This window comes from Cetorhinus maximus, chromosome 5 (genome assembly GCF_964194155.1).
Source record: "Cetorhinus maximus chromosome 5, sCetMax3.hap1.1, whole genome shotgun sequence".
NCBI lineage: Eukaryota > Metazoa > Chordata > Chondrichthyes > Lamniformes > Cetorhinidae > Cetorhinus > Cetorhinus maximus.
The window spans coordinates 79,839,367-79,865,600 of NC_135883.1; the positions used below are offsets into that span (position 1 = coordinate 79,839,367).

The 26,234-nt window shown below is 41.5% G+C and overlaps 1 protein-coding gene across 2 annotated transcripts in view; it reads right to left on the reverse strand.

Moving 5' to 3' along the window:
* The window catches only part of akap7 (A kinase (PRKA) anchor protein 7), a 183,850-nt gene that overhangs the window by 80,713 nt on the left and 76,903 nt on the right, over window positions 1-26,234 (reverse strand). For both annotated transcript variants that reach the window (XM_078542093.1, XM_078542094.1), the window contains one exon: window positions 19,007-19,154. In XM_078542093.1, coding sequence (XP_078398219.1) covers window positions 19,007-19,154 — 148 coding nt within the window. The remainder of the gene's footprint in view (window positions 1-19,006; window positions 19,155-26,234) is intronic.

The window sequence follows — 26,234 nt, forward strand, 5'->3', positions numbered from 1 at the left end:
GGCTATTCAATGAGTCTCTATCGCCTGCTCTTTTCCCATGGTCTAGTAATTATTTTCTCCTCAAAGTATCGATCCAAATCTCTTTTGAAGGCTACTTGTAAATCTGCTTCCAACATCCTTTTAGGCAGTGCATTTCCAATCAAAACAATTGATGAGGGGGAAAGAATAGGACGATATGCTGATCAGGTAGAATGAAATAAGGTCAGAGTAGACTCTTGCACAGCATAAACACCAGCATGGACCAGTTTGGTTGAATGCCTGATTTCAATGTGAGATAGATATTCTACATCCATATTTATTTACCTATTGTTATTTCATGTTAGTAGATGGTGGGGTGGGGGCGGTGTATGTGTGTTGTTATGGCCGATGCAGTTGGTAAAGCTGAGTTATTTAAAAATCCCAGAGGGAAACTTTAAACAACTGTCATAACCTATAATTTTAAGTCTTATGTTTGAGTTGCGACTCTAAATTCAGGAATCAGACCACCAGCTCTTGAGGTTTTACATTAAACTAATTGAAACATTTTATTCATTTACACAGGTTAAAAATATATGTATACATGGCTACAAATTACTACTATCATAACTTATAACAAATTCCCAAACTAATCTCAAGGCAACAGCAACCCACAGACTTAACTAGACACCAGGCAGGGCATTTTCACCTTACAAATTCAAAATGAGGTTCTTTTCACTTTGGTTCCTGTGCAGCCAGTTGGAAGCCTACAGCTGCCTTTTGATCTCACATTGCCTCTGCTCTGCACACCCGAAAACTGCTGAAGTTATACCTACTACTGCTGATTGAATTCAATTCCCATTGTCTCACCAGCCTCTTTGAACTTTACCTTTTAACAATGAATCCCCTTTCATAGTACCAATTTTATTAGTAATATAAACATATTGCTTGGTATCTGCTATATAGGCGTCAAGTTTTCACCCCAATTCTTAAATGCTCTATTCAAAAAATGCAAATGCACGCTATCTCTCTTCCATATCAAAACTAGTGTCCATCAAAGCACCCAGGCTAGCTAGCTTTAATCCAATTAAGACACTCACATTCATAAACCTCTATTTTAAAAGAAAAATATTTTCCAAAATATTATATACATTAATAGCTTCATGACAGTGGGGGATGCGTGTGAGGGGTGTTTAGGAGTTTGGTAGTATGGAGTGGTGGGCTAATATTCAGGTTTGGCAACATGAAGAGTGGGTCTTAATGATAAAGTTCAAGTGGGCCTCCACTATCTCCATTACTGCATTCAAACTTAAGTAACAGCATAATTATTATTTATTTTATCTAACTAAATTTACAGTATTCGGCTCCATGTCTGTTATGCTGCATATTCATACTTAAACATTTTTTTAAAAGTACAGGTATGCAGTGCAATTTAGAGATTGATAGCTCTTTATTTTTAGAAAATCCATTTCAGAGACAACAGGAAGTTATGAAAATGGCAAGAGGTTCAGCAACAGTTTTAAAATATCCGTTCAGATGTTATGGTAGTTTGCAATTATTCCTCCCTCATGTTTGGTATCAAAAAAAATGTATTCATGGCCTAATAAAATAAGAAATAGGTGCAGGAATAGGTCAGATGACCTCTCGAACCTGTTCTGCCATTCAATAAGATCAAGGATAAACTTCTACATCAACTCCACTTTTCTGCCCTATCACCATTTTGGCATGGATAGAAGATTGGCTAGTGAACAGGAAGCAGAGAGTTGGTATAAAAGGTCCTTTATCTGGTTGGCAGGATGTGACAAGTGGTGTGCCATGGGGATCAGTGAAGGGGCCTCAACTTTTTACAATTTATATAAATGACTTGGATGAAAGGACCAAAGGAATGATTACTAAATTTGTTAACTACACAAAGATAGGAAGGGAAGTAAATTGTGAAGAGGACATAAGCAGGCTACAAAGGGGCATAGGTAGGTTAAGTGAGTGGGCAAAGATCTGGCATTAGGGGAGGCGGTGGCGTAGTGGTATTGTCACTAGACTGGTAATCTAGAAACCCAGGGTAATGCTCTGGGGGATCTGGAATTAAAAGTCTAATGATGACCATGAAACCATTGCCGATTGTCATAAAAACCCATCTGGTTCGTTAATGTCCTTTAGGGAAGGAAATCTGCTTTCCTTACCTGGTCTGGCCTACATGTGATTCCAGACCCACAGCAATGTGGTTGACTCTAAAATGCCCTCTGAACAAGGGCAATTAGGGATGGATAATAAATGCTCGAACAATAAAAAAAGAGGAGTATAATGTGGGCAAATGTGAAATTGTCTATTTTGACAGGAAGAATAAAAAAGAAGCTTATTATCTAAATGGTGAGAGATTGCAGAGCTCTGAGTTTCGAAGGGATCTGGGTGTCCTAGTGCATGAATCACAAAAGGCTAGTATGCAGGTACAGCAGGTAATTGGGAAAGCTAATGGAATATTATCAGTCTGAAACGGGAGAATTTATAATAGAGAACAAGGATATAGCAGAGCAATTGACCAACTACTTCAGATCTGTCTTCATGGAGGAAGACACAAATAACTTCCCAGAAACACTAGGGAACCAAAGGTCTAGTGAAAAGGAGGAATTGAAGGAAATTAGTATTAATAAAAAAAGTGCTGGAGGAATTAATGGGACTGAAAGCTGATAAATCCCCAGGGCCTGAAAATCTACATCCGAGGATACTAAAAGAAGTTGCCGTGGAAACAGTGGAAGCATTGGTTGTCATCTTCCAAAATTCTGTAGATTCTGGAACAGTCCCAGCAGATTGGAAGGTGGCAAATGTAACCCCACTATTTAAAAAAGGAGGTAAGGAGGGAGGGGAAAAACAGAGAATTACAGACCAGTTAGCCTAACATCAGTGGTAGGGAAAATGCTAGGGTATGGGATAACAGGACATTTATTAAATACCAATGGGATTAGACAACGCCAACATGAATTTATTAAAGGGAAATTATGTTTGACAAACCTACCGGAGTTTTTTTGAGGACGTAACTAGCAGAATAGATAAGGGAAAACCAATGGATATTCAGAAAGCTTTTGATAAAGTCCTGCATAAGAGGTTAGTGTGCAAAATTAAAGCACATGGGATTGGGGGTAATATATTGGCATGGATTGACCACTGGCTAGCAGAAGTCATGGTACATATTGGTACCAACGACATAGGTAAAAAGAGGGATGAGGTTCTGCAAGCAGAATATAGGAAGCTAGGAAATAAATTGAAAAGCAGGACAAACAGAGTGTAGGAATAAATGGGTCTTTTTCGGAGTGGTAGGTGGTGACTAGTGGGGTACTGCAGGGATCTGTGCTTGGGCTCCAGCTATTCACAATATATATCAATGATTTGGATGAGGGAACCAAGAGTGATATTTCCAAGTTTGCTGATGGCGCACAACTAGGTGGGAATGTGAGTGGTGAGGAGGATGTTAAGAAACTTCAAGGCAATTTAGACAAGTGAGTGAACAAATACATGGCAGATGCAGTATAATATGGTGTGAAGTTATCCACTTTGGTAGGAAAAACAGAATGGCAGAGTATTACTTAAATGGTGATAGATTGGGAAATGCTGATGTACAAAGGGATCTGGATGTCCTTGTACACCAATCACTGAAAGTAAGCATGCAGGTGCAGCAAGCAGTTAAGAAGGCAAATGGAATGTTGGCCCTCATTGCAAGAGGACTTGATTGCAGGAGCAAGGATGTCTTACTGCAGGTATACAGGGCCTTGGTGAGAACACACCTGAAGTATTATGTGCAGTTTTGGTCTCCTTACCTAAGAAAGGATATACTTGCCGTAGAGGGAGTGCAGTGAGTAGTTTTATTCCCCTACTTAAGGAGGATACACTTGCGTCGGAAGCAAATCAATGAAGGTTCATTAGGTTTATTCCTGGGTTGAAGCGGTTGCCTTACGAGGAAAGGACGAGCATGTTGCGCCTATACTCACCGGAGTTTAGAAGAAGCAATCTTATTGAGGCATACAGGATTCTGAGAGGGTTTAACAGAACAGACGCCGGGAGGGTGTTTCCTTTCATGGGAGAATCTAGAATGAGAGGGTACAGTTTCAAAATAAGGGCCCTCCCATTAAGACAGAGATGAGGAAGAATCTTCAGTACTATTGCCAGAATGGTATCAGGGCCCATAGCCTTTGCAGTACCCAATGCCTTCAGCCATTTCTTGATATCACGTGGAGTGAATTGAATTGGCTGAAGACTGGCATCTGTGATGCTGGAGGAGACCGAGATGGATCATCCACTCAGCACTTACGGCTGAAGACTGTTGCAAATGATTCAGCCTTATCTTTTGCACTGATGAGCTGGGCTCCCCCATCATTGAGGATGGGGATATTTGTGGAGCCTCCTCCTTCAGTGGGTTATTTAATTGTCCACCACCATTCACAACTGGATGTAGCAGGACTGCAGAACTTACATCTGATCTGTTGGTTGTACAATCGCTTAGCTCTGTCTATTATATGCTCCTACTGCTGTTTGGCATGCAAATATTCCTCTGTTGTAGCTTCACCAGGTTCGCACCTCATTTTTAGGTATGCCTGGTGCTGCTCCTGTTGTGCCTTCCTGCACTCTTCATTGAATCAGGGTCGATCTCCAGCTTGGTGATAATGGTGGAGTGGGGGAATATGCTGGGCTAAGAGATTACAGATTGTGGTTATATACAACTCTGCTGCTGCTGATGGCCCAGAGTGCTTCATAGATGCCCAGTTAGGAGTTGCTAGATCTGTTTGAAATCTTCCCCATTTAGCATGGTAGTTGTGTCACACAACACGATGCAGAGTATCCTTAATGTCAAGGTGGGGCTTCATCACCACAAGGTCTGTGCGGTGGTCACTCCTACCAATACTGTTCTGGACAGATGCATCTGCAACAGGTAAGGTGGTGAGGGTAGGTCAAAATTGGATTTTCCTTCTTGCTGGTTTGCCCCACCACCTGCCGAAGGTCCAGTCTAGCAGCTATGCCCTTTAGGACTCAGCCAGCTCAGTCTGCAGTGGTGCTACTGAGTCCCTCTTGGTGATGGGCATTGAAGCCCCCACCCAAGGTACATTCTGTGGAGTTGACGCCCTCAGTGCCTCCTCCAAGTGGTGTTCAAGATGAGGGAGTACTGATTCATCTGTTAAGGGGGTGATAACCAAGTGGTTTCCTTGCCCATGTTTGATCTGATGCCACGAGATTTCACGGGGTCCGGAGTCGATGTTGAGGACTCCCAGAGCAACTCCCTTCCGACTGCCCATGTGATGCAACAGGGCATACCCAGGATTGGTAACAGTGGTGTCTGGGACATTGTCTGTAAGGTATGATTCCGTGAATATGACTGTGTCAGGCTGTTGCTTGACGAGTCTGTGGGACAGCTCTCTCAATTTTGGCACAAGCCTCAGATGTTGTGGGGGGGCTTTGCAGCGTTGACAGGTCTGGGTGTACCGTTGTTGTTTCTGGTGCCTCGGTCAATGCCAGGTGGTCCATCCAATTTCATTCTTTTTAGACTTCGTAGCGTTTTGATACAACTGAGTATCTTGCTCGGCCATTTCAGAGAGAATTTAAGAGTCAACCACATTACTGTGGGTCTGGAGTCACATTAGGCCAGGCCAGGTAAGGACGGCAGATTTCCTTCCTTCATTCGCGAATAAGGTGTGTTTTTATGGCAATCAACAATGGTTCTGTGTTCAACGTTAAACTAGCTTTTAATTTCAGATTTATTAACTGAATTTAAATTCACCAGCTGCCTTGGTGGGATTTGAACCCTTGGCCCCAGAGCATTAGCCCGGGTCTCAGATTACTAGTCCAGTGAAATTATCACGATGCCATTGCCTCCCTTTCTGTTCGAACACTAGCTCTCAGTCATAAGTGCTGTAGTTACACCCCCACTTGGCCTGCAGCACGATGGCAGAATAAGGTGAAGTGACACAGGGCAGGATAAGCTGCTCAAAGACAGAGGAGCATGGGAAAACGGCTCCCATCAAGAGGCTTGTAAAGGCAAGCAACTAATTTTCCAGCTTATGGCCATTACCTGCTAAATCCTGTGCTGTTGGCAGGGTCTTGGGAAATTGAGTCTTGCATCTCATCCCTGGTCGGACCATTGACATTAGTTACTTTAGGCCTTTCTTATCTCTCCCATTTTATTGGAAGCAGGAAGTGTTGAAGATACATGGTGGGTTGGTAGGTGAGGGGGCGCGGTGGTAGTGAGCTTGTTATTGCAGGTGAACACATTATATGATGGATTACATATCTGTTGTTCATTAGTGACTAATTGTTGCATATCAAGCCCCTGACTTATAAATAAATCTTTTTATTGGCTTTAAATCCATTATTGCCTCAGTGTGATAGGAGTCCTTATTTCTGATACTTGACCATTATTGTTTGTTCTCTTAAACCCCCTTCATTTTGTTTTCTTCAACACAATTATTCGCAAATCTCCAGTTCTAAGGGTCTACACCTGAAAAACTAAGCAGTCTTTTCTTAACACACATGTAAAGAACATCATTTTCTGTTTTTTTTGCCTTATCCACTTGCATAAATATAAAAGAATGTCACAAACAGCATGACATTCATTCATTAATACATATGTATTTATTTTGCAGGACATCTGAACACGGAAATCTTATATATTCCAATGCCATATTATAGCTAGAACATTAACAGAGCTGCAAGGAGTAGGATCATATAAGAATAACACCATTATTTAGGTGATACAGTGGCCCAGTATGTTGATACTCCATGTCAATATGCATTTTCATTCAAGCTCCCCACAGGAAAACTTCTTGATTTCTGTCACAGCTTAAGAGAACAGTGAAAAATCTTGGTCAAATTAATTTCATGGGGAAAGAGGTAGGCAGAAACTAATTTTAAAACTGATGCACCCCAACATCACATTTCCAAATTGATTCTTTCATTTAAGTGAACTCAGCACAAATGCAAGCCCTTGCCGCATGGTACGCAGATACTTCTGCATGAGCCATATTCTTGGCAGTGGTTTTTTCACCCCACTGATGGTTTGCCATTGCCTTGCACTCTCAGGGGCAGGGTGTGGAAGCAGGTGGGAAGTCTGCCTCAACCAGAATGGGAATCGAACCTGTGCTGCTGGCATTATTCTGAACCACACGCTAGTAATAAGGTCAGAAGTGGGGATGTTCGCTGATGACTGCACAATATTCAGCACCATTTGCGACTCCTCAGATACTGAAGCAGTCCATGTCCAAGTGCAGCAAGACCTAGGCAATAACCAGCCTTGGACTGACAAGTGGCAAGTAACATTCGCACCACACAAGTGCCAGGCAATGACCATCTCCAACAAGAGGGAATCTAACCATCGCCCCGTAACGTTCAATTACATTACAATTGTTGAATTCCCACTATCAATATCCTGGGGGTCACCATTGACCAGAAACGGAACTGTGCCAGCCATATAAATACTGTGGCTACAAGAGCAGGTCAGAGGCTAGGAATCCTGCAGCGTATAACTCACCTCCTGACTCCCCAAGGCCTGTCCACCATCTACAAGGCACAAGTCAGGAGTGTGACGGAACACTCTCCACTTGCCTCCACTCAAGAAGCTTGACACCATCCAGGACAAAGCAGCCCGCTTGATTTGCACCCCATCCACAAACATTCACACAGTCCACCACCGACGCACAGTGGCAGCAGTGCGTAACATCTAAAGATGTGCTGCAGGAACTCACCAAGGCTCCTTAGACAGCACCTTCCAAACCCATGACTGCTACCATCTAGAAGGACAAGGGCAGCAGACACATGGGAACATCACCACCTGGAAGTTCCCCTCCAAGCCACTCACCATCCTGACTTGGAAATATATCCCCATTCCTTCACTGTCACTGGGTCAAAATCCTGGAACTCCCTAACAGCACTGTGGGGTGTACCTACACCACATGGACTGCAGCAGTTCAAGGAGGCCTTAAGAAAGATGCACAGTCTTGTGTGACCAAGAATGGGGGAGAAAAGGGGAAATGGGGGCACATCCCCAGTGTTAAATAATATACAGGCATCTGCTCTTATTGTACAGCTGGAAGAATTTCTATTGCATATTATAAGTCATGTTCACACCCAAGAAGATACTTTACCCCTGACTTGGATCAGCAGCCCGAATGTCCCAGCAGAATGTGCGGTTGAATGGGCAGACACATGCTAGATAAAACTTAATGCAGGGAAATGTGAAGTCATGCATTTTGGTGGAAAGAGTGAGGAGAGGCAATATAAAACAAAGGATACAATTCTAAAGGGGATGCAGGAGTGGAGGGGCCTGGGGTTATATGTGCACAAATCCTTGAAGGTGGCAGAGCAGGTTAAGAAAGCAGTTAATAAGGCATATGGGATCCTGGGCTTTATAATTGGAGACACAGAGTACTATAGCAAGATAGTCATGGTTGAACCTTTAGAAAACACTTGTTTTCTTACCTAAGTAAGAATTTTAGCATACTATATATACATAATTATTCAAAGCTCACATTTTCTCACTGGATAATTTAAAGCCATACAGTTTTCATTAAACTCATATTCTGAATTTGTTATTGAATGAAACATATAGGGGGAGATTTTGAATGATAGGAACTGAGTGTAAGTCATTCCTTAACGTCACTGATTGCTGTAGTCATCTTCTGATCCTGCCACAGGGCAGCCAGAGTGCCTGAGTCAGGCCTTTTTAATTTGCAAGATGTCATTTTATAACGTATATAAGACCTATCATAGAATGGTTACAGCACAGAGAAGCTATTTAGTCCTTTGGGTTCGGATACACTCCCTGCGAGAACAACTCAACTAATCCCACTCCCCCACCCTTTCCCTGTAATCCTGCAATTACAGGTAACTATTCAATTACTTTTTGAAAGCCATGGTTGAATCTGCCTCCGCCATACTCTCTGCATTCCAGATCCTAACTAAAAAAGTTTCTGTTCATGCTGCCTTTGGTTCTTTTGCCATTCATGTTGAATGGATGTCCTCTGGTTCTTGATCCTTCCATCAGTGGGAACAGTTTCTCTCTATCTGCTCTGTCCAGGCCCCTCATGATATTTAACACCTGTATCATATCTCCATTCAGCGGTCTCCTCCAAGAAGATCAGTCCCAGCTGCTTCAATCTGTCCCCCTAACTGAAGTCCCTCATCCCTGGAACCATTCTCCTAAATCTTTTCAGAACTCTCCAATGCCTTCACATCCTTCCTAGAGTGTGGTGCCCAGAATTGGGCATAATAATCCAGTTGAGGCCAGAAGTGTTTTCTAAAGGTTCAACCATGACTATCTTGCTTTAGTACTCTGTGTCTCCAATTATAAAGCCCAGGATCCCATATGCCTTATTAACTGCTTTCTTAACCTGCTCTGCCACCTTCAAGGATTTGTGCACATATAACCCCAGGCCCCTCCACTCCTGCATCCCCTTTAGAATTGCAACCTTTGTTTTATATTGCCTCTCCTCACTCTTTCCACCAAAATGCATGACTTCACATTTCCCTGCATTAAGTTTTATCTAGCATGTGTCTGCCCATTCAACCGCACATTCTGCTGGGACAATCGGGCTGCTGATCCACGTCAGGGGTAAAGTATCTTCTTGGGTGTGAACATGACTTATAATATGCAATAGAAATTCTTCCAGCTGTACAATAAGAGCAGATGCTTGTATATTATTTAACACTGGGGATGTGCCCCCATTTCTCTTCCCCCCCCCCCCCCACCCCTGTTCTTGGCCACACAAGACTGTGCATCTTTCTTAAGGCCTTCTTGAACCGCTGCAGTCCATGTGGTGTAGGTACACCCGCATGATCTGTTTCTAGGTGGTGCTGTATTATCTTATCCACACAAATTACTCATTCTAAAATAATGAAGGCCTTCCTTTTTCTTCAAAACTAATCTCCATTTTCTAAACAAAACAAACAATGCATATTTTGTAATGAATGACACAATTAAATATATCCATGGAATTATGTTTTAATGCTTTCATTGAAGTTTTTATTTGGACTTGTACTTAATGCTTCTGCCTAGAGCTGTGAATCTGTTAGCTGAAAGCAAATTGCGTAGCCTGAAAATTTGCCAGATGTTATCAGTAATATATTTCTCTAGCTTGTATTATTTGAAGAAAAGTCGAAGGCCAGTTTAAAAAAAAAGCTTGTACTTTTTGTTTTGTCCTCTTAGAAATTTCAAAAAGCATATTAAGGTGCAAAAGAGACAAGAGGAGTCAAAAATATGCAAGGGAGTGTTTTCCAACTTAAACGTCCCTTGACCTTCACTGCTGGATCCACAAAAATTTAGACGATAATGCAACTTGGGTAACAAATTGCAACAAAATAGTGGTCACCCAAGGAGGGGAGTGTTAGGACCCCTCCGATAAAAGTTTTTGTGACAAGAGGGAGAGCAGCCTGAGATTGTGGTTCACGGTAGTTCACCATACACAGGAGAAGGCTTGAGGTTCCGAAAAGGGATTTCAAGGAGCTAAAATCTAGATTAAGGAGCAGAACCTCCAGGCAACAGAGTGTCATACGCTGGACCCAAACTGGCACAGAAAGATAAAAATTGTTAACGTGTGGCTGGAAGGTAGGTGGGGAAGCAAAGATTTCAGGTTCCTAGGGCTCTGAGAACACTTTTGGAGCCAGAAGGCTGTACAGACAGGGTGGTTTCATCAAAACCCATGAGGCACCCATGCCCTTGTGGAAAGGGTAAATAGAGCAGCACAGAAAAATTTAAACTAGTTGGGGATGTGGGAAAATGTACACTAAATAAAAAAGTGTATGAAAGACGCCAGTGGGACAAACAGCCAGGCTGGGGACCATTACCCACATAAGAGTTCTGTACACAAATGCTCATAAGATTTTTGAACAATGGAAACAATATGTGTAGAGTTAAGGAACAGCAAAAGGATGCAAGTCTCTAATGGGAGTTCCCTACAGACTACCTGATGTTAGTGATGTAATGAAAGTTTGGGGTAGGGGTGAGAAGGATGGATACATGGCAAGAGCAGGGAATCTTGTAGCAAAACCAATGTGCTTAAAATGGAAGATTTTAATTTTCAGACTGGGAGAGACAGAACAACTTAAGTATTAAAGGCAATTAATTCCTAGATTGTATTCAGAACAGTTTTCAAGATCAATATCTTTTTAGAACCAAAAGATGGCAATGAGTAACGAACCAAAATTGGTTATCAATCTGACTGTAACAGAGCATCTTGCAAATAGTGACCATGATATGATTTAATTTGATACCAGGTTTAAGAGAGAGAAGGGAGTCACAAAGCAAGGTTTTAAATATAAATAAGGCAAACTTTGAAGGGACGAGACGCAAATAAACCAGTGAACCAGACTGAGCCATTAATGGGTAAACAAGCAGAAAAGCAGTGGGAAATATTCAAAATATTCTTTGGTGCTATACAAAACCAGTACATATCTCTCAACAAGCGAAGGCTTCACTTGTGCTGTTCAGCAACTTGCAAGGGATATTAAAGCTGACAACAAAACCTTTTTATTAAGAGAAATACAGTGGAAAGACTAATGGTTAATAAGGAACTGGCGGACGCAAATACTAGTATCTGTTTTCACAGTGGAGAAATAGGATAGAATACCAACAGCCAAGGGAAATTAAAAATAAGGCAAGGGGAATGAAACTGGATTAAATACGTTAAAAAATGGAGTCAGAGAAAATAATGGGACCTGGGAGAGAGAAATTTTCAGAACCTGACAGTTACCAATCAGTGACAAAATAAATAAGTGATAAAATTTATGATGCATTTATCAGAATTTTCCAAAACTCTCTAGATTCAGGAATTGTGCCTTTGACCTGAAAGATTGCAAACGTCACTACATGATTTAAGAATGGAGGTAGGGAGAAACCAGGTTAACTACAGATCTGTCACTTTAATGCCAATTGTACGGAAATTACTAGATCAAGAATTGTTCGATAATGCAGCATTTCTGGTTGACATTCTTCCCTTTGGCTGGTGAAGTTTCATACAGGCCAGTAATTCGGAAACTAGTGCCAATTCGAGCCAAATTGTGGGCAGCATTATGTTGTGGGTTATATCCACTAGAAATTGAGCTGACACTGCCTGAATTTACTCTATATAAAATCTTTACAGCTAGCTTAGAGGATAACGCTATCTCAATCCTTCCAAATCCTTTGAACCCAATTTCCAGAGATTAAAGAATGAAGTTCTAATTCACTCCTTCACCTTTTTTGATCCTCTGGAGCATTTTCAGTTAACTTGGAAAAATAAATTTGTTTCAGAAGATTCAGGATCCAAATTTACATTTTTTAAAATTCAGCTAAACTTTTCCATCCAATTGCCTATTGGGTCCACAAGTGCTAAGTCCAGACCAGTCAAGGTTTGAAAGGCTAAAACTGATCCATGTTCAGAACAAACTGCAGTCGTATCATCTCAGGGAGGCGGTGGGATAGTGGTATTGTCACTGGACTGGTATTCCAGAGACTGAGGGTAATCCTCTGGGGACAAGGGTTCGAATCCCACCATGGCAGATGGTGAAATTTGAATTTTAAAAAAATCTGGAATTAAAGGCCAATTGCCATAAGAGCCCATCTGGTTCAGGGAAGGAAATCTGCCATCCTTACCTGGTCTGGCCTACATGGGACTCCAGACGCACAGCAATGCGGTTGACTCTTAAATGCCCTTTGAACAAGGGCAATTAGGGATGGGCGATGATGGGCAATAAATGCTGACCTAGCCAGCAATGCTCACATCCCATGAACGAACAAAAAAAAGTAGCAGAAAATTAATATATTGGATCCTATACCCAAAATAAGTAAGTAGATGGAGCAATTATAGTGAAGAGTAGAAAAGAATGCATGTCAAGTGATACAATTAAAAACAATTTGGATGGAAATATAAAATGTAAGTACATATATAACAAATGTTTAAACAAATTGACAAAGCTCAGGCAGTATAAACTGAATTACAAAAATGTTGGCGTCTTACTAACTTTACACCAGTAGATGGAGCCAACACTCTTGATTACTATCCAACAGATCAGTGCAGCTCAATTAAATTCTGTCAAGATACACTCTAACTGAAAAGCCTTTTGCAAGACACTGCCAAGGCTGGATAGAGTTAAGAGAGAAAACAAAATAAATCTAATAGTGGTTAGATTGTATCAAGTTTAGATTTTCCAAGCTTGTAAATCAGGGTTGCCGACTTTGGTTGAATATTACTTCCCAGAGGTTTTGTTGTACGACCTCCTGCTTCCAATTGCCATTGATAATGTGTGGCAAGCAGTTAATAATGGCAACTATAATAGCCATAACACTCTACACTTCAAAAAAATCTTTATACATTGCATGGTCTTACTGGTTAAAGCACGCATGTATCAGGGCCACATTGCACTCTGGGCACGTAGCAGCCCTGCTGTTATTTTGTAATTCTGGTTGGACTGAAATGGGGGAAGAAAATAGACAACATTCAATGTTATTTGCAGGAGTGCCATGGAAATTAATCATCGATTCCAGAACAGAGACTGCCTATCACAGCACATGAGCATAATGTTGCAGTGGCATCAATTAATGAGTTCATTAAACCCAGTAGTTTGCTATTGCAATACTAGTTCAGATTTCAAATCCCAGCAACACTGAATTCAATAAATCTGAAATGTGTGGAATAGGAGCAGAAAATGACCATGGAATTTGCTAGATTCTTGTAAAGATCCCACTGGTTCACTAGTGTACTTCAGGGGAGGGAACCTTCCAGCCCCATGTAGCCTACGCGTGACTTCAAACCCGCATTATGTGGTCAACTTTTAATGTTGTCAAAGCAAATAAAAATGTACAATAAAAACTGTCCTGTCAGCATCGCCCACACATATCAAAAAGTATCCTTTGTTGAGCAACTTTCCTTTTCCAATTTTCTCCCCTCTTTTTTACCCTCTGTTAAAAGGGCTGACTTTAGACCAGATTTAACTCTATGGAAGTGGTAGCCTCTAATGCATTAACCAAATGACCTCTGTTCATACATGAGCCAAGCCAATGAGTGTTAGCCAACAACTAAGCTATATAGGGAAGCCCAGCCAAGTTCAACCCTACATTACCTGACATCCGCACCCATATGTTCCAGCAGGAGTCTATGGATAATGAAAAGGAGTGGAAAACTTGCCATTGTTACCTCCCTCTAACTTAGAAGTGATAAGGCCAGTTTTAGCACCCCAACAGTTGTCCCAGCTGAGATCAGTTGACTTTGCAAAGATCAGGAATGCAGCTCGGGTTTTACTGGTTTAGAAACATTCTGAGACCTTTCCTGCCTTGTAATATGTAGCGGTGAGGAGCCTTTCATGTCCTCAGCCTGAGAAGAATTTAAACCCAGGTTCCAGAAGTGAAAGATCAGTGGTCTAATCCTTTGTGGCACATGAGTGAACATTTTTTTCCATGTTCTGAGACAATCAGTATGACAAATTAGATTGCAATTCACAGATGAACCTGTGACAATTGCTTCAACAAATTAATAAATTCAAATTCGAATTTAAACTGGATGGATGGAGAGAGAGATACTACTGCAGGGTGAAGATGCAGGAAAGCTATTGCTGTGAGGGCAGAATACTGGTGCGAGCTCACTGTCTGGTTGAAGAAACAGAACCTGCAGAAATTTAAGGACACTGGAAGATTCACCCTGATGGGGCCGGGAGAAGGAGACACCTGAGTGGATCCTTTCTCCCACACACAATTTTATCCCAATTTCAAATTGGCTGCATTCATGTTACAATGGCTATAAAGCACGAAAAGGACACGTTATACTAGCAAATCCTCCTGTCCTTATCAAACAACCCATCTACTTTCTAGTGAGCAGCACCTTAGATCTTCTGCTATAATACGCTAAAAGGATATATGTAAATCTGTCTGTTCCTGCCCCCCCCAGCACATGCTGGTCTCTGCCTCTGACCATACATTTCTCTCACTTACGTCCGTGACCCAGCTGTGATCTGTTCACCACCAGCCCTGCTGTTATTCATGCAGCCTCCCCTTAGGAAAAGGTTAGAGAGAGAGGGAGGGGCAAAGCCTTTAATAAATTCAGCCAGAAAGATAAATATCTTAAATTTGAGGTACTGGAAGATCACAGGTTAATGGATGTTAGCAAGGCCAGGGGTATTGTTCAAATGGGACTCGGTGTTGGATAGGGTACGGACAGCAGATCTTTGATGAGTTTATAGAGGGAGAAGGATGCAAATCTGTCCAGCAGAGCATCTGAGAAATAGGGTCTGAAGGTGATAAAGGTATGGATGAGGTTTTCAGCAGCAACTGCAAGTGAATAAATGGAAAATCCTGAGCAGAAGCAGAATCAGAATTTCTACCGCATAATGGAGAACAATTTCTGCAGGGATTCTTCAATCTCCTGCTGCAACTTCAGCAGAGGATAAATATGCAGATTAGGCTCTGATTACATCACTGGGTCAACTGCAATTTTAATTGGAGGCCTGTGTGGGGAAACTTGCATCCAGAGAAGCTGAGGCCAGAAAGGACCTAGAAAGCTTTTTTTTCATTTTGTTTTAGTTTCCCTGTGAGTCAGGAGGGGCAGGAGCGCTCGGTCTGATCCCACAAGGAAACCTTTAGTCTCTCGTTCAGGAATGGCCTCCTGCTGCCCGACTCCCTGCACTCTTCCTGCCAGTCAGCTTTTGCTTCCCACCAGATTCAGACTGGTGACTGACAAAGTCTGTGTAGGTGAAATGTGAGAGTTCAAATCTCTGATGCCAGCCGCTATGAAGGGGGTGGACGGTTTGCATCCAAGGCATGATTCCTGGTTGCAAGTTATAATCAGGGGCTTAGGTTTGAGAGTGCAGTCAGCGTCACCTCTTTGTGTCTTTTAGGAGGAACATCTAAGCAGCAAAGGAAAACTTTCCCAGCTAGTTTTCTTTGTTTCCTGAAAGGTGCAAGAAATGAGATAAAGCAAAAGATTGGGGCTGAGGTTAAAAAAAAGACAAACTGCAGAGTTGTTTAAAATTGTGAAACATTTAGATAGAATAGAGAAACTATTTCCAATGACTGAAGTCACAGGTTTAAGGTGAGTAGCAAAAGAAACAGAGGTGACATGAGGGAAACATTTTTATGCAAAAAGTGGTTAGGATTTGCAATGCACTGCCTGACAAGAGTGGTGCAGATTCAGCAGTAGCTTTCAAAAGGGTATTGGATAAATATTTGAAAGAGCAAAAACACAGGGATATGGAAAAGAACAAGAATGGGACTAACTGGGTTCCTCTTCAAAAGATCCAAAGGAGACTCGATGGGCCGAGTGATTCCTTTCCGCCCTTTACTATCCCATGATTTTCTCATGGGGCTACCTTCAAAAATCACAAAGCGTACCACGTGACCAAATATCTGACTCCCACGTCAATTTTGCGAAAAGTAAATACAGGACACCAACTGTGATACATTCAAATGAACTTAAAATCCTCAGAGAAAACAGAACAGGCCCCCTTGTGAGTTACATGCAAAGCCCCTCACAGGCTGCAATCCCCAATGTCACAAATCTGCATAAAATGCAAATTACAGCTCATAGCAGCCACATTTCTTCTCAACTGACAAGCAGGAGCACTATTTATTTAAATTATCGTTAAACAGTTTTTTAAAAACTAAAAATAAAACTAACATTATTCATAAGCAGAACACCACTCTTGTTCAGAGTAATTTTCCAACTTCACACTAAGAGCCTCATGAGCACACTGGAAATACCAGTATGCTCTGACCATCAAAATGCACTTATGTAATTAAAAGTATTAAAGGCTTTTCCCTCCCCCTGTCTCTTCCTAAGCTATAACCCCGACCCACCATCCAAAATTGGCTGTAAAGCAACGGTCACTCTTCCTTGGCCCTACCAATGGTAGCTGTACATTAAGCTACCTAAGCCCCTAATTCTCCATATCGCCTTTCCACCTCCCTCTCATACCTTAAGACCATTCTTAAATGCTATACTATCTTTGTACAAGGCCTTAGTTAGTTCAACAGTTGGGCTAACAAGAATGCTCTAGTCAGTGTACCAAGTCACAGCTCCCTTCCCCTCTAGAGTAGACTGCTGTTATGAATTTATCACAGCAGCCTTCCAAATTTCATTCACCATTTTTCTACAAGGAAAACACTGTGCAATACAAAGGAACAACAGCAGCGGTCCCAAACTGCATGCTGCCAAGTGAATCCATCGCCAGCAACAGTGCAACTTCCTGCTTCGTTCATAACACAGTGGATAGAGCCTGAATAAGGTTATTTTGCTCTCAAATGCTATCTTTTCAGCCCAACGGTGGCTGCCTCACTTTAAATAGAATGAGTACACTTATTCTTATTACAGCGTTATGGATCTTGTACGCCTAGCGTTTTATTTGCAACACAGGTCATTGACTATGTTAATAAAAAAATTGTTATTGCTTGCCAATTATGTACAATTGTACCTATTACCCTTCCCCAGCACTTGCATGATAAATAAAAGCAAAATAAAGAGCTATTTAAACAGAATCCACAGATACCCATTTATTAACTGCACAAGAGTTAAAAAGTTCTGCTGGCAATTTAAAAATTGAACTGTATTTAAATGAAAAATCTTTTGCTCTAGAGAATTAACCTTACTGAATTTGGAAATAACTCCAGGATGTCCCAAAGCATTTAACAGCAAATAAAGTACATTTAATATATCGTCACTGTTGTAACGCATGAAAACATGGCCATTAATTTGCACACAGCAAAAATAGTTCTTTATTTTGCTTTTATTTATCATGCAAGTGCTGGGGAAGGGTAATAGGTACAATTGTTTTAGGTGTTGGTAGAAGGATATATTTTAAACAGATGACCAGGACAACTCCTCTGCCCTTCTTCAAATAGCACCATGCAATGACCCTGCTAAGCTACATGAGTGCACAGCTGTGTGCCTGCCCAGTGATAAAAAAGCTTAAAGGGAAAAAAAGGACACTGAAAGAAAATTGCAGCATGCAACAACTACATTTTAAAGGAAACAAGCCATGGGATATTATATCTCCTGCTCAAAGGCCAAGCTGGACCTCGGTTTAATATCTCACTCCCTCAGTACTGCACTGCATTGGACAGCCAGCTGAGATTAAATGCTTAAGCCTCTGGGTTATGGTGAACCCACAACCTTCTAACTCACAGGCAACAGTGCCATTTCAGCCTTCACTCACTTTGATAAGCAGACCATGTGTTTGATCCCCGATTTGATTCTGATGAAAGGTCGCATGCTTGAAACATTAACTCTAGTCTCTCGCTACACAGATGCTGCCAGACCTGCTTAAGTACTTCCAGCATTTTCAGTTTTATATTTCACATGTTTGATACTGCTCTGTTTGTTCATTATTTGCTGGCAGGTACTTGTCTCATGCTTCACTAATTTGGATTTAAATCTTTGAAATTCATCCTTGTCCATTCTTTTGCTTGGTCTGGCACAGCTTATTGCATGTCAGGCATGTTTTGCCTCTGTTTGGCTCTCTGTATCGTTTAATATGCATGTTGGACCCTCAGTGGAATTCCCACCAGCAAGAGGGAAAGAACCATTGCCAGCCACAAAACCTCAGAAGCGCTGCAGAAAGTTGGGGAGGACTCTGTGAGAGAGTGAGTGTGTGTGTGAGAGACTGTGCGTCGTGTGAGAGAGAAAGAGAGAGAGAGAGAAAAAAAGAGAGAGGTTCAGACAGAAAAAAAGCTTGAAAGAGAGGACGGGTTGAAAGAGAAACCTGGGGCTGAATAAGAGAGGTGGTGAGGTGGGGGGAAGGTTGAATTAGAAGAAAGCAAGCGAAAGAGAAAAAGAAAAGGGGATGTATTTACCATGTGGCAAATTTGCATATGCATTCTGCATTATAAATATGGATCCTGAAAGTACAAAAATTAGAACAGAATTTAGGAGCTCAAAAATTGGGACTGAACTATATCTGTGCAGCTTAGTCTAATTATCCCTCAGCCGCTAATCTTGATATACCTGAACATAACATTTGCTCTTGACGCCTTTGCGCAATGGCAAAGATCATCAACTAAAATATGGTAAATTAACTTAGACCTCCATGTTAGCTCAATGCATTAATATACACTTACCCACAGCAACCGACGTCTCACAGTGATAGTAGCCATTTGGTTGTTTCTTCTTCAGCATGGAGCAAAGATGTAGACAAGTCACAATCTCATCGCCAAAATAATGATCTTCAAAATTTTTATATAGTTCTGGAGAAAACTTCTTAATCCCCTGCAAATAGTAAATATGGTTGTTGCTGTTATAACTGCTGCAAAAATAGGTTTGCAATCATTTCAATAATAGTACATGTTCGCCATTCTGTTATGGCACAGCAGATGGTAAATGCTGAGTTGTTCAAATCCCAAAGGGAAACTTGAAACAACTGCCACAACTTGTTTTGGAGTTCGTATAAATTTCGAGATGCAAGCCTTGAATTCAGTAGTAATAAGACCACCAAGTCTTACAGTTCTTTATATTAATAAATGTTTAATTTAGTTTTAAGAGAAATGATTTTAAATACATGCATAGATCTACAAATTATGAGTATAACTTCTAAATCCCTTAATCAATCTAACTCCCAGTTGCACTTTTGTTAAGGCAACAGTAAGACACATGGGGCAGAAAATTTCGCTTGGCGGGCGGGCGTGCGCCTGACCTGCTTGAGCGTGAAATGATGCGTGCTGATGTCGGCGGAACGTGCCGTCAATACGCAATCACGCGATAGTTCGGCCGGCAGGCGTGCACCAGAGCCGGCAGCACACCTGCCAACAATTAAAAGGCCTGTTAAAGCCATTAAGTAATCAATTAAGTTAAATGTTTCACTGCCCGTCCAATCTAATGGTTGGCAGGCAGGCAAAAAGGCCAAGCAGCCTTTGCATTTTTATGGAAACCTCATCCACGGGTGGGATGAGGTTTCCAAAAACAAATAAAGATAAAATAAAAGTTTTAAAATTGAATTAATAACATGTTCCTGCTCATGTGACAGAGTCACATGAGGGGACATGTTTTATTTCATTTTTATTTTCTTAATTGTCTTTTTTTCAAACAACGCTTCATCTCTGAGTTGCCTAAGGGAGATTATGAAGCGCTCATTCGCGCGCATGCGGGTAGTTTGCGCTTGGCCCACTCGCCTTCCTCCCCCCGCCCGCACACGCAGCACTCAGCATGAAATCGTAGTACGGCGCCGATCGCAGGCGGCGGTCAGCTTCGCGGCTACACCCGCTCGCCAAGCCCACCCACCAAGGGCAAAATTCTACCCAAGACTTTAAAAGACCCAGGCAAAGAAACATGATACCCTGAACAAGTCGAATTCAAAGTCAGTTTTCTTAACTTCAGTCCTTTGAAGACAACAGCTCGAGGCATAGATGCTGAAGGCTTTTCACACTTGTAAGATCTTAAAATGCCTTCCCTTACAAACAGTCTTCTCTCCTTCATATATATTTTCCCCTTTGAATGCAACTATCTATTGTTTCACTATGCCTTTGGACTTTATCTTCCTGAAAATAAAAACCTCTCATAGCACTAAGTTTGACCAGCAATCTTTGGGAAAAATAAACACACTCTTTCTAAACTTCACCTGGTTAGGTGACACATTTCAGTCCCTCTTTTGAAAACAATCTAGTCTGGTTTATTTAAAAATGCAAATGTTCCCTTGACACCTGTGTTTCTAAATTTCTCCATGTTTACGTAATTAACATTTCAAGCCCAACTTCTCTTCTTACATCAAAGCACCCAGGCTAGCTGCCTCTAATTCAATTAAGTGTCTCTCTCACACACACACACATACACACACACACACACACACCACTATTACTCTATTTTACGAATAAATCCCAATAACATTATGGAAATTATGATGCCTTCCTGACAATTCTGAAAGTTAATGTAAATTTAATAATTTATTCACCCTTTGACAATTCACCAAAACAACTTAATGGTAAAATTACAATTCTCGTTTTTGAATGAAAACTTTAGCTATCAAATATTATGTATTAACGTGAGTCGTTTGGAAATTACTGTATTTGAATTGATCCAAGAACAAGTATATACAGTGTTTATGGCTTGTAGGTTATAAAAGAAGAAAGAGAGATGGAGGGATTTGTCTAATCAGCCAACACCCCCACTTCTGACCTTATGGAGGGAGGGAAGATCATCGCAGGTTTGGAAGATGCTGTTGAAAAAGGCTTGGTGAGTTGCTGCAGTGCTGCCATTGTGTGTCAGCAGTGGAGGGAGTGAATGCTTAAGGTGGTGGATGGGGTCCTTGGCGATTATTCGCTGAACCTCAGCAAATTGTCATGATATTTTACTACAAGTAGGGCAATGAGTCAGGCACCAAGTCTACCTCAGCAGAAACAGGGAACAAGCCCTGTGCTGTTGATCCATCCACTAGCTGCCTGGCCAAATGAGCTAGCTGGCTAGGCACATCCTGACAGAAAGTAAAATCAGCGGCAATGTGATTTTTGACCCACTTTAGCAGTTTCTGGTGAAGGCCTGAACTGCAAGGTAATTGTTTGGGATCAAAAGAGAGAGACTATTCTGACAGAAATGCACATTAAAGTGTTAAAATTATTCTTAATCTGGAATTGTTTCTTTATTCTTTCATGGGATGTGGGTGTCGCTGGCATGGTCAGCATTTGTTGCCCATCCCTAATTTCCCTTGAACTGAGTGGATTGCTGGTCCATTTCAGAGGGCAGTTAAGAGTCAACTATATTGCTGTGGGTCTGAAGTCACATGTAGGCCAGACCAGGTAAAGAAGGCTGGACATTAGTGAACCAGATGGATGTTTACGACAATCAATGATAGATTCATGGTCACCATTACCCTGACTAGCTTTACATTCCAGGATTTGTTAACTGAATTCAAATTCCACCAGCTGCCGTGGTGGGATTTGAACCCATGTCTCTAGAGCATTGGCCTGAGTCCAGGGCTCGGGAGAGGGGGCTGCAGACAGTGCCAAACACCGGGGCCTGGGGCTGGGGGTGAGGGGGGGCCAGGCTCTGTGTTTTAAATGGACCTATTTGTCGTCCAGACTGAGCGGCGAAAGCCACAGACAGGCTTAAAAAAAATCAGAACCAGAGAGTTCCAGTCTTTTTAAAGCCAGTCTGTCAGTGTCAGATCAGTTTCATTATTTGCAGCGCTGCTGTTTCTGACCTTTGGGCAGCTTCATGCTTCCGATTTTTCTTTTTGAAAAGACTGCCAGAAAACTACTAAGCCACAAAAAAGGTGAGAAGCAGCAGCATAGCTCCTGTCCTGAGAGTGTTCTTGCTTGAAAAAGGTAAGTGAAATTCCTACAATTTTATAACCAATTGGTTGGTGTGTGTGTGACAAGAGGGAGGTTGGAAGAGGGAGATTGGGGGCGGAGGAGGTGGTGTTGGGGAGGGTGGTTGGGGGAGGTTGGAGGGGTGGTTGGGGGATAGGGGAGGAGAGGTTTGAGGGGGTTAGGGAAGGCTAGATGCAGGGCTTGGGGGTGAGGTTGGAATGTGGGTTGTGAGGGGAAGGTTGGAGGGGAGGTTTCTAGGGGGTATTGGGGTAAGTTAGAGAGGAGTTGGAGGGAGGGTGAAGGAGAGGTTAGAGGGAAATTTAGGGACGGAGGACAGGCTGGGGGTTGGAGTGGGTTTGGGGGGATTGGGGGGGGAAGTTGGAAGGGGCTTGGGGAAGGGAAGGTTGGAGTGGGGGATTGAGAGATTAGCTACAGATTTGAATTGTTTTTGTAAATGCAGTGATTTCTTCATAGCCACTTTCCTAGCATCAGGTGATTGCTCTGTGATTAATTATCCTGAGAAAATCAGCATTGGGCCTCCAATTTCACCATTGCTGCAGTCACTCCGCCTACAGCACGCAGGTGTAATGAAAGAAAGACAAAACCTACATTTATACAGCAGATTTCACTTTGTCCAAAATTGCTTTACAGCCAATTATGTACCTTTGAGTTGTAGTTACTGGTATAATGTAGGCAATGTTGTCAAATGGCGCAACTGGTTCGAGGGTCAGAATGGCTTACTCCTGCTCCTAATATGTATGTTTGTCTGCTCCTATCTGCTCCTATCACTGCTTGCTTGTCCCTACAACCACTCCCCCCTCCAACTTCTCTCCCCCCACACCACCCCCACCAACCTTAAACCAGCTTATATTTCACCCCTCTCCTAACTTTACTCGGTTCTGCCGACCGGTCATGAGGACTCGAAACGTCAACTCTTTTCTTCTCCGCCGATGCTGCCAGACCTGCTGAGTTTTTCCAGGTAATTCTGTTTTTGTTTTGGATTTCCAGCATCCGCAGTAGTTTTTTGTTTTTATGTATGTTTGTATGTCATTTGGGATGGATGAGTTAAACTGGGCTAGTTGGCTGGAGTTCTGTTTACTTTGTTGCTAATAAAAGTTTACTGTGAGCGGGCTTTGTGGGGTGAGATTGCCAGGACAGAAGTGCATAATGGGCTCAGATTTAATCAGTAACCTGTTTTACACTGCTCATGATTCTCAAGAGTCTTTTCCATTGACTTCAATCTTGTCCTTTTGTCCACTTAATTATTATCCCACTCTATCTTAGTGCTTTTATGAGCTTTTTGAGGTATTGAAATATCGTGATGAAGTTGTATTGCACAGTAGATATTGAAAATGTATTGTAGTGAGAAGCAGCAATCAGCAGGGTCTTCAGACTTGATCAAGAAAACACAGATATAATTTTGAACCATTCAGTCTTTGTCCTCTGGTTTCTTAAAAGTTGTGTCACACAGAGACACCCGAGGGCTCCAACGCTTCTCACTGACATTGAAGACCTATGTTGCTCAGTCATTCAACTTTGTTGCTCAAGAGCCATTTGATCTTTCTACTCTGTGGGATTACTGATAAAATAGAATGAAATTACACCCCTTGTATGAAATAATATCAAATAATATGCACTCAGACAGAAGAAAGTCTTTTTCAACAATGGAAGAGATCTTGTGCAGTTTATGTGGGTTGCAAGTATTGAATCTTTCTCCAAATATGAATTTATTGTCACCGTGCCCATATGGTGCAATGTGCAGAACATGTTAATGAGGACTGAGGCAGTCACCGAAATCAGTGTCATCATCTGCACAGTGTCATAAATAACTAATGGGATATTTTCCTGTTGAATCAACAATATTGCACAATGCTAAAGTAAAATTTGTACTTTCCGGTTTGTTTAATAGCCATGGTTGGATCACCTATAGGGTGCACACAAACTAACACTGCATTATATCATTGCTGCTCTTAATATTAATAACCCATGCTGCATATATATTGGATGATACTGATAACGAGGTGAGAACAATGGGCGTTATCATTTTACTAGGATCTTTCTGTGATTTTTTTGGTGAATTGATTGGTGAACCTGAAAGGGGAAAAAATATGCTTGACTGAGGGGAAGGGTTAAAGTCGGGGGGAGGAATAAGAGGCCCAGAAACAGGAGAAGCACTGAGGCCCATGATTTCTCTCCCTGGCCCTGCCTGGGTCTCTGGATTACTAGTCCAGTGACATTACCACTACACCACCATCTCTCCTTCCCCTATACTTATCTGTACATCATATAATAACATTATGTTATTATTGTGGTGTTTGGGAACTAAACCAGTTTACTTTTGAAAATCTGGCGATTTGGACACATGGCCCTCTGCATTTCACAATTCAATCATACTTTTTACCTACTCTAATTTTAAGCCTCTCTTAAAAATAATGTAATTTCCAAATCAGTCCAGGTGGGCACAGATGTAGAAAAAAGTGTTTAAGTTTCATCAGCTCACTTAAAAATTAAAACAGATGTCAGATCCATTTATGAAGTTTATCTTCTAACATATCCAATGTTTTAATTCATCACCATGTACAATTATCTCATTATCAGTTGACAGAAACTCAACAAGCATGCACAATATAATAATTATGGGACCTTAAGCCAATTTGGTTGCTAATAACCTGGAGCAAATTGAAAATAATTGATTGTAGATCTAATTCCTAAATGTACAAATCTAACTGTGAAACTGTTGAAGGCTTGAATACAAAAGATTTGGTAGACAAAAGCAGCAAGTTAGATAAGATGCACGCAAAAGGCAAATTCATTTTTATTGTGTACGCTTCGATGATTCTACTTACATTGAGTGGAACTTTACTACGTTGGTAGGTGTGTAAAACAAGCAATATTGAATTGATCACCCATTATGCACCCTACCTGATTTCCCTTTCAGTCCACTTCAATGAAAAGTAAAGTCATACAGGGCAAATAATAGACAGCCAATATGAAATCCTATGTTTTCCAGCCCTACTGAAATTTAAAGTTGCTTTTTAAATTAATTATTTATTTATTTTTAATTATTTATTGTTTAATTTAAAAATAAATTAATTAATAATAAATTAAAATGCTTGATTCTATTTTGTAGCAGAAATTTTCATACAAAGAAATATGCAAATATTGGAAGTTCATAACTTATTTATACTAAAACTCTATTTTACCATCTAGGGTGGAGAAAAAGAGTGATCTTATTTGGAACTTAGTTCCACTGTTTAGCGAATGTGATGCATCAATTTATTTCTTGAAAAATATGTACTCCCCTACACTTACTTCATTGCCTTTCTCCTCTCTGAGGATTTTCAGGTTGCATTTAGCCAGAAGCTATCTGAGCATGTCTGGAATGCAATGCACAATGATAAATGCAATCATCTCAGTCATGGCACATCGCTGCAGGGGTCCCACAGGGTCCAACCATCTTCAGCAGCTTCATCAATGACTTTCCCAGGCAGAACCTTTGAATATTTTTAAGGCAGGGGTAGATAGATTCTTGATAAGCAAGGGGGTCAAAGATTATCGTGGGTGGGCACAAGTGTGGTTGAGGTTAATATCAGATCAGCATGATCTAATTGAATGGCGGAGCAGGCTCGAAGGGCCAAGTGGCCAATCCTGCTCCTAATTTGTACGCTCGATGGTTCCCTCCATCATAAGCTCAGAAGTGGGGATGTTCACTGATGATTGCACAACGTTCAGCACCATTCTCGACTCCTCAGATAATGAAGTAATCCATGTCCAAATGCAGCAAAATCTGGACAACATTCAGGCTTGGTCTGATAAGTGACTAGTAACATTCACACCACACAAGTGCAACACAACGCCCATCTCCCCATGGCATTCAATGGCATTACCATTGCTGACTGCCCCTCTATCAACATCCTGGGGGTTACCATTGACCAGAAACTGAACTGGACTAGCCATATAAATGCTACAAGAGCAGGTCAGAGGCTGGGAATTCTGCAACAAGTAACTCACCCAAAGTCGTTCCAAAATCTACAAGGCTCAAGTCAGGATT